This window comes from Mesoplodon densirostris, chromosome 19 (genome assembly GCF_025265405.1).
Source record: "Mesoplodon densirostris isolate mMesDen1 chromosome 19, mMesDen1 primary haplotype, whole genome shotgun sequence".
Lineage (NCBI taxonomy): Eukaryota > Metazoa > Chordata > Mammalia > Artiodactyla > Ziphiidae > Mesoplodon > Mesoplodon densirostris.
The window spans coordinates 5,349,789-5,367,387 of NC_082679.1; the positions used below are offsets into that span (position 1 = coordinate 5,349,789).

A 17,599-nucleotide genomic window follows, 5' to 3' on the forward strand; every position below is an offset into this window, starting at 1 on the left:
AGATGTCAGATCTTTTTAATGTGGTGTTAAGTTATTTTGCTAGTACATTGTTAAGGATTTTTTTTAAAATAAATTTATTTATTTTATTTATTTATTTTTGGCTGCATTGGGTCTTCGTTGCTGCACGTGGGCCTTCTCTAGTTGCAGCGAGCGGGGGCCACTCTTCGTTGCAGTGCACGGGCCTCTCATTGCGGTGGCCTCGCTTGTTGTGGAGCATGGGCTCTAGGCGTGTGGGCTTCAGTAGTTGTGGCACACGGGCTTCAGTAGCTGCAGCTCACGGGCTCTAGAGTGCAGGCTCAGCAGTTGTGGCGCACGGGCCCAGTCACTCCGCGGCATGTGGGATCCTCCCGGACCAGGGCTCAAACCCGTGTCCCCTGCATTGGCAGGTGGATTCTTAACCACTGCGCCACCAGGGAAGCCCCCGTTGTTAAGGATTTTGCATCAATATTCATCAGCGGTATTGGTTTCTAGTTTTCCTTTCTTGTGTTTTTGTCTGGGATTGGTATCAGAATCATGCTGGCCTCATAGAATGAATTTGCAAGAGTTCCCTCTTCAACTCTGTAACATTTTTAGCAGGATTAGTGGTAATTCTTTTGTAAATATTCATAGAATTTGGTCCCGGGTTTTTCTTTTTTTTTTTTTTTTTTTTCAGTATTATTTATTTATTTATTTTAGGCTGTGTTGGGTTTTCATTGCTGGGCGTGGGCTTTCTCTAGTTGTGGCGAGTGGGGGCTACTCTTTGTTGCGGTGCACGGGCTTCTCATTGTGGTGGCTTCTCTTGTTGTGGAGCATGGGCTCTAGGCCCACAGGCTTCAGTAGTTGTGGCACGTGAGCTCAGTAGTTGTGGCTTGCAGGCTCTAGAGTGCAGGCTCAGTAGTTGTGGCTCGTGGGCTCTAGAGCGCAGGCTCAGTAGTTGTGACACATGGGCTTAGTTGCTCCACAGCATGTGGGATCTTCCCAGACCAGGGTTCGAACCTGTGTCCCCTGCATTGGCAGGTGGATTCTTAACCACTGCACCACCAGGGAAGCCCTGGGTTTTTCTTTGTTTGAGGTTTTTTTATTACTTTTTAAATTTCTCTAGTTATAATTCGGTTCAAATTTTTTATTTCTTTTTTCTTTTTCTTTTTCTTTTTTTATACAGCAGGTTCTTATTAGTTATCTACTTTATACATATTAGTGTATATATGTCAATCTCAATCTCCCAATTCATCACACCACCACCACCCCCCATGCCACTTTCCTCCCTTGGTGTCCATACGTTTGTTCTCTATATCTGTGTCTCAATTTCTGTCCTGCAAACCAGTTCATCTGTACCATTTTTCTAGGTTCCACATATATGCGTTAACATACAATATTTTTCTCTTTCTGACTTACTTCACTCTGTATGACAGTCTCCAGATCCATCCACGTCTCTACAAATTACCCCATTTCGTTCCTTTTTATGGCTGAGTAATACTCCGTTGTATATATGTACCACATCTTCTTTATCCATTCATCTGTCGATGCGCATTTAGGTTGCTTCCATTACCTGGCTATTGTAAATAGTGCAGCAATGAACATTGGGGTGCATGTGTCTTTTTGAATTGTGGTTTTCTCTGGGTATGTGCCCAGTAGTGGGATTGCTGGATCATATGGTAATTCTATTTTTAGTTTTTTAAGGAACCTCCATACCGTTCTCCATAGTGGCTGTGTCAGTTTACATTCCCACCAATAGTGCAAGAGGGTTCCCTTTTCTCCACACCATCTCCAGAATTTGTTGTTTGTAGCTTTTCTGATGAAGCCCATTCTAACTGGTGTGAGGTGATACCTCATTGTAGTTTTGATTTGCATTTCTCTAATAATTAGTGATATTGAGCAGCTTTTCATGTGCTTCTTGGCCATCTGTATGTCTTCTTTGGAGAAATGTCTATTTAGGTCTTTTGCCCACTTTTGGATTGGGTTGTTTGTTTTTTGAATATTGAGCTGCATGAGCTGTTTATATATCTTGTAGATTAATCCTTTGTCCGTTGATTCATTTGCAAATATTTTCTCCCATTCTGAGGGTCGTCTTTTTGTCTTGTTTATGGTTTCCTTTGCTGTGCAAAAGCTTTTAAGTTTCATTAGGTCCCATTTGTTTGTTTTTGTTTTTATTTCCATTATTCTAGGAGGTGGATCAAAAAAGATCTTGCTGTGATTTCTGTCAAAGGGTGTTCTTCCTGTGTTTTCCTGTAAGAGTTTTATAGTGTCTGGTCTTACATTTAGGTCTTGAATACATTTTCAGTTTATTTTTGTGTATGCTGTTAGGGGGTGTTCTAATTTCATTGTTTTACATGTAGCTATCCAGTTTTCCCAGCACCACTTATTGAAGAGACTGTCTTTTCTCCATTGTATATCCTTGCCTCCTTTGTCATAGATTAGTTGACCATAGGTGCGTGGGTTTACCTCTGGGCTTTCTAGCTTGTTCCATTGATCTATGTTTTTGTTTTTGTGCCAGTACCATATTGTCTTGATTACTGTAGATTTGTTAGTATAGTCTGAAGTCAGGGAGTCTTATTCCTCCAGCTCCGATTTTTTCTGTCAAGACTGCTTTGGCTATTTGGGGTCTTTTGTGTCTCCATACAAATTTTAAGATGATTTGTTCTAGTTCCGTAAAAAATGCCATTGATAATTTGATAGGGATTGCATTCAATCTGTAGATTGCTTTGGGTAGTATAGTCATTTTCACAGTATTGAGTTTTCCAATCCAAGAACATGGTATATCTCTCCATCTGATGGTATCATCTTTAATTTCTTTCATCAGTGTCTTATACTTTCCTGCATACAGGTCTTTTGTCTCCCTAGGTAGGGTTATTCCTAGGTACTTTATTCTTTTTGTTGCAGTGGTAAATGGGAGTGTTTCCTTAATTTCTCTTTCAGATTTTTCATCATTAGTGTATAGGAATGCAAGAGATTTCTGTGCATTAATTTTGTATCATGCAACTTTACCAAATTCATTGATTAGCTCTAGTAGTTTTCTGGTGGCATCTTTAGGATTCTCTATGTATAGTATCATGTCATCTGCAAACAGTGACAGTTTTACTTCTTCTCTTCCAATTTGTATTCCTTTTATTTCTTTTTCTTCTCTAATTGCCGAGGCTGGGAGTTCCAAAACTATGTTGAATAGTAGCAGTGAGAGTGGACATCCTTGTCTTTTTCCTGATCTTAGAGGAAATGCTTCCAGTTTTTCACCATTGAGAATGATGTTTGCTGTGGGTTTGTCATATATGGCCTTTATTATGTTGAGGTAGGTTCCCTCTGCCCTCTTTCTGGAGAGTTTTCATCATAAATGGGTGTTGAATTTTGTCAAAAGCTTTTTCTGCATCTATTGAGATTTTCATATGGTTTTTATTCTTCAATTTGTTAATATGGTGTATCACAATGATTGATTTGCGTGTATTGAAGAATCCTTGCATCCCTGGGATAAATCCCACTTGATCATGGTGTGTGATCCTTTTAATGTGTTGCTGGATTCTGTTTGCTAGTATTTTGTTGAGGATTTTTGCATGTATATTCATCAGTGGTATTGGTCTGTAATTTTCTTTTTTTGTAGTATCTTTGTCTGGTTTGGGTACCAGGGTGATGGTGGCCTCATAGAATGAGTTTGCAAGTGTTCCTTCCTCTGTAGTTTTTTGGAAGAGTTTGAGAAGGATGGGTGTTAGCTCTTCTCTAAAGGTTTGATAGAATTCACCTGTGAAGCCATCTGGTGGACTTTTGTTTGTTGGAAGATTTTTAATCAGAGTTTCAATTTCATTACTTGTGATTGGTCTGTTCATATTTTCTATTTCTTTTTGGTTCAGTCTTGGAAGGTTATACCTTTTTATGAATTTGTCCATTTCTTCCAGGTTGTCCATTTTATTGGCATAGAGTTGCTTGTAGTAGTCTCTTAGGATGCTTTGTATTTCTGCGGAGTCTGTTGTAACTTCTCCTTTTTTATTTCTAATTTTATTGATTTGAGTCCTCTCCCTCTTTTTCTTGATGAGTCTGGCTAATGGTTTATCAATTTTGTTTATTGTCTCAAAGAACCAGCTTTTAGTTTTATTGATCTTTGCTCTTGTTTTCTTTGTTTCTGTTTCTTTTATTTCTGTTCTGATCTTTATGATTTCTTTCCTTCTAGTAACTTTGGGTTTTGTTTGTTCTTTCTCTAGTTCCTATAGGTGTAAAGTTAGATTGTTTATTTGAGATGTTTGTTGTTTCCTGAGGTAGGATTGTATTGCTGTAGACTTCCCTCTTAAACTGCTTTTGCTACATCCCATAGGTTTTAGATTGTCGTGTTTTCATTATCATTTGTCTCTAGGTATTTTTATTATTTTTTTTGAGGTACACCGGCCTCTCACTTCTGTAGTCTCTCCCGTTGTGGAGCACAGGCTCCAGACACACAGGCTTAGCGGCCATGGCTCACGGGCCCAGCCGCTCTGCAGCATGTGGGATCTTCCCGGACTGGGGCACGAACCCGTGTCCCCTGCATTGGCAGGTGGACTCTCAACCATTGCGCCACCAGGGAAGCCCCTGAATCTTTTTTCTTTTTTCCTTAGTCTAGCTAAGGGTTTTCCCATTCAGTTTTTTCAAAACACCAACTCTTGGTTTGTTCATTTTTATATTTTTCTACTTTCTGTTTTATTTATGTCTGGTCTAATCTTTCTTTTTTTAATATGTTAATTTATTAATTTTTGGCTGCATTGGGTCTTCGTTGTTGGGTGTTCGTTGCGGAGCGCAGGCTTCTCATTGTGGTGGCTTTTCTTGTTGCAGAGCTTGGGCTCTAGGCCTGCGGGCTTCAGTAGTTGTGGCACACGGGCTTAGTTGCTCTGCAGCATGTAGGATCTTCCCAGACCAGGGCTCAAACCCATGTCCCCTGCATTGGAAGGCAGATTCTTAACCATTGCCCCACCAGAGAAGTCCCTGGTTTCATTTTTCTTATTTACCTCTTTCCTTCCGCTAAGCTTGGGTTTAGTTTGTTTTTGTTTTTCTACTTTCTAGAGGTGTAAAAATAAAGTTCTGATTTGAGATCTCTTCTCTTTTTTTACTGTAAGCATTTAGCAGTTTAGAATTTCCTTTTAGTACAGCCTTCATTGTGTGTTATAAATTTTGGTAGGTTGTATTTTCCTTTTCATCCATATATTTAAAAATTCCCTTGTGATTTCTTCTTAGACCCATTAGTGGTTTAAGAGTGAGTTGTTTAATTTCCGCATTTGGGGGAATTTTCTTTTTTTTCTTCTGCTGTTTATTTCATTGTTGTTTACTTTTATGATATCAGTCTCTTAAAATTGTTAAGATTTGTGCATCCCATAGGTTTTGGATCGTCGTGTTTTCATTGTCATTTGTCTCTAGGTATTTTTATTTTTTTTTTTGAGGTACACCAGCCCCTATTTATATATATATATATATATATTTTTTTTTCTTTTTGCGGTATGCGGGCCTCTCACTGTTGTGGCCTCTCCCGTTGCGGAGCACCGGCTCCGGACGCACAGGCCCAGCGGCCATGGCTCACGGGCCCAGCCGCTCCGCGGCATATGGGATCCCCCCAGACCGGGGCACGAACCCGTATCCCCTGCATCGGCAGGCGGACTCTCAACCACTGCGCCACCAGGGAGGCCCCCTATTTATATTTTTGAGTATGGTTATCTTATTGAGATTTGAGTTCAAGTATTCTATTTTTTTAAAATGTTCGTACCATTTTTTTTTAGTAGCCTACTACAGAATCATGTTGACAAACTAAATTGAGTACAGTGGATACATTTTCATTGTCTGAAAGATGCTGAAATACACGTGAATAAAAGGGTGATAAAAAATTGTCCAGGGCTTCCCTGGTGGCGCAGTGGTTGAGAGTCTGCCCGCCGATGCAGGGGACACAGGTTCGTGCCCTGGTCCGGGAGGATCCCACCTCCCGCGGAGCGGCTGGGCCCATAAGCCATGGCTGCTGAGCCTGCGCATCCGGAGCCTGTGCTCCACAACGGGAGAGGCCACAAGGGTGAGAGGCCTGTGTACTGCAAAAAAAAAAAAAAAAAAAAAAAAAGTCCAAAAATCTGCCAAGAGATTTTTCTCTCATTTCAGTTATTTTTTACAGATATGTATGTGCATGAGTGCATGGATGTGCAAGTCTGTGGTTTAGATAAAAGACATCATGATTTTAAAACTATATATTATATCTTTTTTCAGTTGAAATTGTCTTCAGTATATTCCATTGCCTAGAATTTTTCTATGCAATCCTGTTAATGGTTTAAGTAGTAGTAAGATTGCTAACAATTTATGTGTATGTGCTTGTGTGTCCACATCTATAATGACCTTTCATGTCATTCCATGTTGTTCACCTTGGACTTCTTTCAAGTTTTCTCAGGGAACCCTCTTTCAATGTACTTTTAATGCTTTCTGTATTACTTAACTATTTGATTCTTAAGCTTCAGTTGCTGAGCACAACCCTCTGAGTTCAAGTGCTTGCTGTAACATTTCTTACCTTCTTGATCTGAGTCGAGTTTCTCAGAGTGTCTGTGACAGTTTTTATCCTCTGTAAGATGGGGACAGATCTTTCTTTAATGAGCTGTTATGTGGATAATAAGGTCTTGCTTGTACAACTACTTATTTAGAGTAATGTTTAGAGTAACATTACTGTAACTTAGAGCAATAGGAAGTGTTCAAACACTTTTAGTCGTTGTTATCATCATCATAGTTGAAGATTTTGACCTTTCGTTAAAAGCACTGCGGACTTTGTCATCTCATCTACATACTGAATCTCACTCAGTGTGTAGAATGTAATACCTAACACTTCTGCATAGACAACACGGTGTTGAGTTTTACTTATAGGTGTTTCATAGATTTTCGACAGTGATGAAAAATCCATATTAATTGGAGGATCTCATAAGGTCTTATGGAAAAGCATAAGAAATTAAGGTTAGAGATACATAATTTTCCCTAATACCTCTAAATGGATCTGGTAGAACACATACTTTAATTGAATCAGTCCTTACCCCTTACTCCTCTTTTCCATTTGTATGAAGATGAGAACTCTTCATGGCCCATTGGTGAAATGTGGTTTCATTTCAGGAACGGTTGACCTTTGAGGATGTGGCCATCGAGTTCACTCAGGAGGAGTGGGAATGCCTGGACCCTGCTCAGAGGGCCTTGTACAGGGACGTGATGGTGGAGACCTACAGGAACCTGATCTCCCTGGGTGAGGATAACTTCCTTCCAGAGCTGGGATCTGCCCTTGGGTATCTTTGCATTTTCCCTTGTGTGCCTCTTGGGAGGCCCTGATAATCTTTGAAAGCCCTGTTGACTCACCCATAATGTGGCATCATGAGTTTAAACTGATCCTTTCTTCAGATGCTCTGTGCATTTCATGTTACATTAGGGGTTGTCCCAGAGCTTAATTATGTACAAAGCTCAATGGCAAACTTTAAAAAATACCAAATTTCCCATTTTCTGCCTTTTGGCTTTTGACTCAGTTTTTGCAGGAAGAGAGCTCGATGTCTGCATATTACACCGTTCCCTGTGTAGAAGGCAGGCGGTGGATGAATTTGTGAAATATTTTTCCTGACCCATCTGTAATGTCCTCACTCCTCAGCTGAGCAAAGAACTGGGATTTTAGGAAAACCACAGCACTTCACATTTCTTTGTCCTGATAAACCAGAATTTCTATTTCTTTTTAAAAAAAAATTTTGGCCACACCTGCTGGCTTGTGGGATCTCAGTTCCCTGAGTAGGGATTGAACCCATGCCCTCTGCATTGGAAGCATGGAGTCTTAACCGGTGGGCTGCCAGGGAAGTCCCAGAATTTCTTTTTCTGATCTGAATATTCTCTCCACATTGGAGCAAGAGAAAGAGCCGTGGACAGTGGGGAGAAATGTGAAAAATAGCCAAGAATACATTGCGTGGGAGTATATCAAAAGTGTAAACAAAGATGGGTATCTCAGAAGGGCTGTTTCTTTTGTTTAGGGGTGTGTGGGACAGGCAGGTGGATTGGATCTTCTGTGATTGTTACTTAGGAAAAGTATAAGGACAGTGGATGGAGAGATCCTGTTTTTGATCCCAAATCCTACAAGGGGAGCATATGTGAATCTTTCAGGCTCTTAGCTTGGCATCTGTGGGTCGAGTACATGGTCCCATCTCAAGATCCTATAATGTCTGACCCTTAGACGTGGTATTATTTTTACTCTTGTACTGCTCTACCTAGTCTGGGAATGTCGACTGTTCCTAATTTTACCTTCTCCTTACTTTGTATGGTTTTACCTCTTAAATTTCTTTGAAGTATATTCCTAAGGTCTGAAATTTTACCTGTTTTCCTTGCTGTGATAATCCACCTATGTTTATCGGGCAACCTCTTGTGGATTCTCTATGGAGAGTGTTTACTGGGTAACAGAAAATTTTGATAGAGACACTATTCCTCGTATGTTGTAATATTTTCTTGCTCTGTACAAAATCACCACTCGAAGCTACTCATTAGAGTGGTCAGCATGTTCTAGGATACGACATAGAAAGTATCACAGGAGTCTGACTGATAAGTCTTACTGGGTTTTTTTCTGACTTTGGGGACTGTCACAAAAGCCTGTCTCAAGGGCACTGTGACTGTGTTATTCATGTGTCTCAATGACCATACATTTTAGCCTCTTTAAATTGGTATAGGAATTTATCCCAGGACAACTTTGTCAAAGCTCACATTCTCATATCTGTGAGGCTGTTGGCTAAACTGTTGTTGATGCCTTTTTTTTTTTTTTTTTTTTTTTTTTTGCGGTACACGGGCCTCTCACTACTGTGGCCTCTCCCGTTGCGGAGCACAGGCTCCGGACGCGCAGGCTCAGCGGCCATGGCTCATGGGCCCAGCCGCTCCACGGCATGTAGGATCTTCCCGGACCGGGGCACGAACCCGCGTCCCCTGCATTGGCAGGCAGACTCTCAACCACTGCGCCACCAGGGAAGCCCCGAGGCCACATTCTTCATTGCCTGTGCCATTGTTCATTCTACCCCAACAGCAAATTTTGAAGCGTCTTAATGAGAGCTTATGAAGTGGAGGGATACCTTCAGTGATGAACGACAGTGTGTTTAAGACACTGGTACTTTCATTTTGTACATTTCTATGCATTATAAATGATTTTTTATTTTATCATTAGGTTCAAATTTCTATGTTACTCTTGGGGTTTTTGCTTTATATTTGCAACGTGTGGGATGGTTGATTGGGGAAGGGTCCCTGTGGTGGAATTGGTGATCAGTCCCTCTTAGAATCTTTATATATTCTTCATACTCATCTATTATCAGATATATGATTTAGAAATGTCTTCTCTTTTACTGTTGGTTGTCTTTTCGCTGTGCCTTAATGCAGAGTAGTTTATATTTTTGATATAGTCCAATTTATCTGTTTTTATTTTGTAGCCTGTGCTTTTGGTGTTATACCTGATAAATCATTTGTGGGTCCAATGTCAAGAAACTTTTTCTGTATGTTTACTTCTAGGAGTTGTATACACTTGGGACTTAGGTTTAGGTCTTTGAACGATTTTGAGTTAATTTTTGTCTGTAGTGTAAGATAATGGGCCAAGTAAATACTTTTGTGAGTAGGCATCCAGTTTTGGCAACACCTTTTTAAAAAATATTTATTTTTAATTAATTAATTATTTTTTGGCTGCGTTGGGTCTTGCTGCACTTGTGCTTTCCCTAGTTGTGGTGAGCGGGGTCTACTCTTTGTTGCGTTGCACAGGCTTTTCGTTGTGGTGGCTTCTCTTGTTGAGGAGCACCAGCTCTAGGCGCGTGTGCTCAGTAGTTGCAGCACATGTGCTTAGTAGTTGTGACACCTGGACTTCAGTAGTTGTGACACATGGGCTCAGTAGTTGTGGCTTGTGGGCTCTAGAGTGCAGGCCCAGTAGTTGTGGCACTCGGGCTTAGTTGCTCCATGGCATGTGGGATCTTCCCAGACAAGGGCTCGAACCCATGTCCCCTGCATTGGCAGGTGGATTCTTAACCACTGCACCACCAGGGAAGTCTTGTCAACACCTTTTGTTCCATAGACTGCATTCCCCCATTAAGTGGTCTTTACACCTTTGTGAAACATCGTTTAAACATCTACACAAGAGGTTTTTTTTAAAAGTATAGTTAATTTATAATTGTTAATTTCAGGTGTACAGCAATTTACAAGATATTTAATATAGTTCCCTGAGCTATACAGTAGGTCCTTGTTGTTTATCTATTTTATATGTAGTAGTTTGTATATATTAATCCCAGACTCCTAATTTATCTCTCTCCTCGCCCCCCTAACCCCCCTCATCCTGCACCTTCCCCTTTGGTAATCATAAGTTTGTTTTCTATGTCTGTGAGTCTATTTCTGTTTTGTAAATAAGTTCATTTGTATCACTGTTTTAGGTTCCATGTATAAGTAGTATCATGTATGTCTTTCTTTGTCTGACTTCACAGGTCCATCCATGTTGCTGCAAAAGGCATTATTTCATTGTTTTTTTATGACTGAGTAATATTCCATTGTATATATATGCCACATCTTCTTTATCCCTTCATCTGTCAATGAAAATTTAGGTTGCTTCCATGTCCTGGCTAGTGTAAATAGTGATGCTGTAAACATTGGGGTGCATATATCTTTTCAAATTAGAGTTTTCATCTTTTCCGGATATATGCCCAGGATTGGAATTGCTTGTTCATGTGGTAACTATTTTTAGTTCTTTAAGGAACCTCCATACTGTTCTCCAAAATGGCTACACCAGTTTACATTCCTTCCAACAATGTAGGAGTGTTCTGTTTTCTCCACACCCTCTTAAGCATTTATTGTTTGTAGACTTTTTTTTTTTGGCCACGCCAGATCTTAGTTGTGGCATGCAAAATATTTAGTTGGGGCATGTGGACTTCTTAGTTGCTGTATGTGGACTCTCAGTTGTGACATGCATATGGGATCTAGTTCCCCGACCAGGGATTGAACCCGGGTCCCCTGCACTGGCAGCGTGGAGCCTTACCGCCTGGACCACCAGGGAAGTCCCCTATTTGTAGACTTTTTGATGGTGGTCATTCTTTTTTTTTTGTTTTGTTTTGTTTTGTTTTGTTTATTTATTTATTTATTTTTGGCTGTGTTGGGTCTTTGTTTCTGTGCGAGGGCTTTCTCTAGTTGTGGCGAGCGGGGGCCACTCTTCATCGCGGTGCGCGGGCCTCTCACTATCGCGGCCTCTCTTGTTGCGGAGCACAGGTTCCGGACGCGCAGGCTCAGTAGCTGTGGCGCACGGGCTTAGTTGCTCCGCGGCATGTGGGATCTTCCCAGACCAGGGCTCGAACCCGTGTCCCCTGCATTGGCAGGCAGATTCTAAACCACTGCGCCACCAGGGAAGCCCCTGATGGTGGTCATTCTGACCAGTGTGAGGTGATACCATTTTGTGGTTTTGATTTGCATTTATCTAATAATCAGTGACGTTGAGCATCTTTTCATGTGGCTGTTGGCCATCTTTATGTCTTCTTTGGAGAAATATCTGTTTAGGTCTTCTGCTAATTTTTTGATTGGGTTGTATGGGTTTTTTTGATATTAAGCTATATGAATTTTGTATATTTTGGAAATTAATCCCTTTTTGGTAGCATCATTTGCAAATATACTCTTCTAGTCCATAGGTTGTATTTTCGTTCTTTTTATGGTTTCCTTTGCTTTGCAGTAGCTTTTAAGTTTAATTAGGTCCCATTTGTTTATTTTTGCTTTTATTTCCATGTCTCTAGGAGACAGATCCAAAAAAATATTGCTGTGATTTATATCAAAGAGTGTTCTGCCTTTGTTTTCCTCTAGGAGTTGTATAGTATCTGGTCTTACATTTAGGTGTTTAATCCATTTTGAGTTTATTTTTGTATGTGGTATTAGAGAATGTTCTAATTTCATTCTTTTCCATGTAGCTGTCCAGTTATCCCAGCACCACTTACTAAAAAGACTGTCTTTTCTCCATTGTATATTCTTTCCTTCTTTGTCATAGAATAATTGACTATAAGTGAGTGGGTTTATTTCTGGGCTTTCTATTCTGTTCCACTGATCTGTGTTTTGCTAGTACCATACCGTTTTGATGACTGTAGGTTTGTATTATTGTCTGAAGTCAGGGAGTGTGATTCCTCCAGCTCCATTCATACAAATTTAAAAAACGTTTTGTTCTCATTCTGTGAAAAATGCCATTGTTAATTTGATAAGGATTGTATTGAATATGTAGATTGCCTTGGGTAATATGGTCATTTTAACAATGTTGCTTATTTGAATCCAAGAACATGGTATATATTTTCATCTGTTAGTGTCATCTTTGATATCTTTCATCAGCATCATATAGTTTTACAAGTACAGTTGTTTTGCCTCCTTAGGTAGGCTTATTCCTTGGAATGTTATTCTTTGTGATGAGATGGTAAATGGGATTGTTTCCTTAATTTCACTTTCTAATATTTCGTTGTTAGTATATAGAAATGCAACAGATTTTTGTATATTTATTATTTTTTATATTTATCCAGCAACTTTACCCTGTTCATTGATGAGGACTATTAGTTATCTGGTGGCATCTTCAGGATTTTCTACGTGTAGCATCATGTCATCTACATACAGTGATAGTTTTACTTCTTTTCCTATCTGGATTCCTTTTATTTCTTTTTGTTTTCTGATTGCAGTGGCTAGGACTTCCAAATGTATGTTGAATAAAAGTGGCGAGAGTGGACATCCTTGTCTTGTTCCTGATCTTAGAGGAAATTCTTTCAGCTTTTCATTGTTGAGTATGATGTTAGTTGTGTGTTTGTCATATATGGTATTTATTATGTTGAGGTAGGTTCCATCTGTGCTTACTTTCTGAAGGGTTTTTATCATAAATCAGTGCTGACTTTCGTGAGAGGCTTTTTCTGCAACTATTGAGATAATCATATGGTTTTTAGTCTTCAATTTGTTAATGTGGTATATCATACTAATTGACTGGCAAATATTGAAAATCTTGCATCCCTGGAATAAATCCCACTTGATCATGGCTTATGCTTCTTTTAATGTATTGTTGGATTCGGTTTGCTAGTATTTTGTTGTGGGTTTTTGCATATATGTGATATTGACTTGTAATTTTCTTTTTTTGGAATATCTTTTTCTGGCTTTGGTGTCAGAGTTATTACGGCCTCACAGAATGAGTTCATTGGAAGTGTTCCTTCCTCTGCAAAAGTATTTTTTGTAATAGTTTCAGAAGAATGAGTGTTAGCTCTTGTCTAAATATTAGAATGGGAGAATTCACCTGTGAAGCCATCTGGTCCTGGACCTTTGTTTCTGGGAAGATTTTTAATCACAGTTTCAATTTCAGTACTTGTGATTGGTCTGTTCATACTTTCCATTTCTTCTTGGTTCATTCTTAGGAGATTGTACCTTTCTAACCCATTTCTTCTAGGTTGTCCATTTTATTGGAGTATAGTTTCTTAGAGTAGTCTCTTTTGATTCTTTGTATTTCTGTGGTGTCCATTGTAACTTCTCCATTTTGATTTCTGATTTTATTGATTTGGGCCCTCTCCCTTTTTTATTGATGACTCTGGCTAAAGGTTTTTCAATATTCTTTTTTTTTGGGGGGGTATAGTTGTTTTACAGTGTGTTAGTTTCTACTGTACAGCTAAGTGAAGTGGAGTTCCCTGTGCTGTACATCAGGTTCTCATTAGTTATCTATTTTATACATATTAGTATAAAATAGCATGTTAAAAGATAACTTTCTTCTTTCCCAATTTAAAGCAGCACATTTCCCTGTAATTACCATTTCACTTATTAGTTTTTTTAAATTAATTTTTATCGGAGTATAGTTGCTTTACAATGTTGTGTTAGTTTCTACTGTACAGCAAAGTGAATCAACTCTACGTATACATATATCCCCTCTTTTTCGGATTTCCTTCCCATTTAGGTCGCCACAGAGCATTGAGTAGAGTTCCCTGTGCTCTACAGTAGGTTCTCATTAGTTATCTATTTTATACATAGTATCAATAGTGTATATATGACAATCCCAATCTCCCAATTCATCCCACCCGCCCCCGCCCCTTGGTATCCATACGTTTGTTCTCTACGTCTTTGTCTCTATTTCTGCCTTGCAAACAGGTTGATCTGTACCATTTTTCTAGATTCCACCTATATGCGTTAATATATGATGTTTGTTTTTCTCTGACTTCACTCTGTATGACAGTGTCTAGGCCAGCCACGTCTCTACAAATGACCCAATTTCACTCTTTTTATGGCTGAGTAATATTCCACTGTGTATATGTACTACGTCTTCTTTATCTGTTGGTCTGTTGATAGGCATTTAGGTTGCTTCCAGGACCTGGCTATTCTAAATAGTGCTGCAGTGAACATTGGGGTGAATGTGTCTTTGAGTTATGGTTTTCTCTGGGTATATGCCCAGTAGTGGGATTGCTGGGTCTTATGGTAATTCTATTTTTAGTTTTTTAAGGAACCTACATACTGTTCTCCATAGTGGCTGTATCAATTTACATTCCCACCAACAGTGCAAGAGGGTTCCCTTGTCTCCACACCCTCTCTAGCATTCGTTGTTTGTAAATTTTTTGATGATGGCCATTCTGACTTGTGTGAGGTGATACCTCATTGTAGTCTTGATTTGCATTTCTCTAATAATTAGTGATGTTGAGCATGTTTTCATGTGCCTCTTGGCCATCTGTTTGTCTTCTTTGGAGAAATGTCTATTTAGGTCTTCTGCACATATTTTGATTGGGTTGTTTGTTTTTTTGATATTGAGCTGCATGAACTGTTTGTATATTTTGGAGATGAATCTTTTGTCCAATAATTTGTTTGCAATTATTTTCTCCCATTCTGAGGGTTGGTTTTTTTTTCTTGTTTATGGTTTCCTTTGTTGTGCTGAAGCTTTTCAGTTTCATTAGGTCCCATTTGTTTATTTTTGTTTTTATTTCCATTACTCTAGAAGGTGGGTCAGAAAAGATCTTGCTGTGATTTATGTCAAAGAGTGTTCTTTCTATGTTTTCCTCTAAGAGTTTTATAGTGTGTGGTCTTACATTTACGTCTTTAATCCATTTTAAGTTTTTTTGTGTGTATGTTGTTAGGGAGTTTTCTAATTTCATTCTTCTACATGTAGCTGCCAGTTTTCCCAGCACCACTTACTGAAGGTACTGTCACCCTTGTATATTCTTGCCTCTGTTGTAGATTAATTGGCCATATGTACATGGGTTTATTTTGGGGCTCTCTATTCTGTTTCATAGATGTATGTGTGTGCTTTTGGGCCAGTACCAAACTGTTCTGATGCCTGTGACTTTGTAGTATAGTCTGAAGTCAGGGAGCCTGATTCCTCCAGCTCTTTTTTTTTTCTCAAGATTGCTTTGGCTACTTGGGGTCTTTTGTGTATCTATACAGATTTTAAGATATTTTTGTTCTAGTTCTATGCAAAATGCCAATGGTAATTTGATAAGAATTGCATTGAATCTGTAGATTGCTTTGGGTAGTATAGTCATTTTCACAGTATTGATTCTTCAAATCCAAGAACATGGTATATCTCTCCATCTGTTTGTGTCGTCTTTGATTTCATTCATCTGTGTTTTATAGTTTTCTGAGTACAGGTCTTTTACCTCCTTAGGTAGGTTTATTCTTAGGTATTTTATTCTTTTTTTGTTGCAGTGGTGAATGGTATTGTTTCCTTAATTTCTCTTTCTGGTCTTTCGTTCATGTATAGGAGTGCAAGAGAATTCTGTGCATTAATTTTTTTTTTTTTTTTTTTTTCGGTACATGGGCCTCTCACTGTTGTGGCCTCTTCTGTTGTGGAGCACAGGCTCCGGACGCCTAGGCTCAGTGGCCATGGCTCATGGGCCTAGCCACTCCATGGCATGTGGGATCTTACTGGACCGGGGCACAAACCCGTGTCCCCTGCATCGGCAGGCAGACTCTCAACCACTGCGCCACCAGGGAAGCCCTGTGCATTAATTTTGTATCCTACAACTTTACCAGATTCACTGATTAGCTCTAGTAGTTTTCTGGTGGCATCTTTAGGATTTTCTTTGTATAGTATCATCTCATCTGCAAACAATTTTACTTCTTCTTTTCCAATTTTATATTCCTTTCGTTTCTTTTTCTTTTCTGATTTCTGTGGCTAGGAATTCCAAAACTGTGTTGAATAGTAGTTGTGAGAGTGGACCTCCTTGTCTTGTTCCTGATCTTCGAGGAAATGCTTTCAGTTTTTCACCATTGAGAATGATGTTAGCTGTGTGTTTGTCATACATGGCCTTTATTATGTTGAGGTAGGTTCCCTCTGTGCCCACTTTCTGGAGAGTTTTTATCATAAATGGGTGTGGAATTTCGTTAAAAGCTTTTTCTGCATCTATTCAAATGATCATATGGTTTTCATTTAATTTGTTAATATGGTGTATCTCATTGGTTGATTTGCGTACATTGAAGAATCCTTGCATCCCTGGGGTAAATCCCACTTGATTGTGGTGTATGCTTCTTTTAATGTGTTGTTGGATTCTGTTTGCTAGTAGCTTGTTGAAGATTTTTGTGTCTATATTCATCACTAATATTGGTCTGTAATTTTCTTTTTTCGTGATATCTTTGTCTGATTTGGGTATCAGGGTGATGGTGGCCTCATAGAATGAGTTTGGAAGAGTTCCTTTCTCTTCAGTTTTTTGGAAGAGTTCCTTTCTCTTCAGTTTTTTGGAAGAGTTTGAGGATGGGTGTTAGCTCTTCTCTAAGTGTTTGGTAGAATTCACCTGTGAAGCCATCTGGTCCTGGACTTTTGTTTGTTGGAAGATTTTTAATCACAGTATCAATTTCATTACTTGTGATTGGTCTGTTCATATTCTCTGTTTCTTCCTGGTTCAGTCTTGGAAGGTTATACGTTTTTATGAATTTGTCCATTTCTCCCAGGTTGTCCATTTTATTGGCCTGTAGTTGCTTATAGTAGTCTCTTATGATCCTTTGTATTTCTGCAATGTCCTTTGTAACTTTTTCTTTTTCATTTCTAATTTTATTGATTTGAGTCCTCTCCCTCTTTTTCTTGATGAGCCTGGCTGAAGGTTCATCAATTTTGTTTATTGTCTCAAAGAACCAGCTTTTAGTTTTATTGATCTTTGCTGTTGTTTCTGTTTCATTTATTTCTTTTATCTTTATGATTGATTTCTTTCTACTAACTTTGGGGTTTTTTTTGTTCATCTTTCTCTGGTTCCTTTAGCTGTTAGTTTAGATTGTTTATTTGAGATTTTTCTTCTTTCTTCAGGTAGGATTGTATTGCTGTAAACTTCCTTCTTAGAACTGCTTTTGCTGCATCCCATATGTTTTGGATCATCATGTTTTCATTGTTATTTGTCTCTAGGTATTTTTTTATTTCCTCTTTGATTTCTTTACTGATCTCTTGGTTATTTAGTAGTGTAATGTTTAGCCTTCATGTGTTTTATACTATAGTTTTTTTCCCCTGTAATTGATTTCTAATCTCATAGTGTTGTGGTTGGAAAAGATGTTTGATTTGATTTTAGTTTTCTTAAATTTACCAGGGCTTGATTTGTTACCCAAGATGTGATCTATCCTGGAGAATGTTCCGTATGCACTTGAGAAGAAAGTGTATCCTTCTGCTTTCAGGTGGAATGTTCTATAAATATCAGTTAAATCTATGTGGTCTATTGTGCCATTTAAA

General features: G+C 38.9%; 1 protein-coding gene across 5 annotated transcripts in view; it reads left to right on the forward strand.

Annotated features, from left to right (window-relative positions):
* LOC132480792 (zinc finger protein 160-like) overlaps nucleotides 1-17,599 on the forward strand; it is a 138,481-nt gene that overhangs the window by 107,592 nt on the left and 13,290 nt on the right. For 2 of the 5 annotated variants that reach the window (XM_060085247.1, XM_060085246.1), the window contains one exon: nucleotides 7,054-7,180. The exons of 1 other annotated variant lie outside the window; for it this stretch is intronic. In XM_060085247.1, coding sequence (XP_059941230.1) covers nucleotides 7,054-7,180 — 127 coding nt within the window. Of the gene's footprint in view, nucleotides 1-7,053; nucleotides 7,181-8,968; nucleotides 9,059-17,599 lie in introns of those variants that run through there. 2 more of the 5 variants (XR_009530687.1, XM_060085249.1) reach the window with 2 other exon arrangements.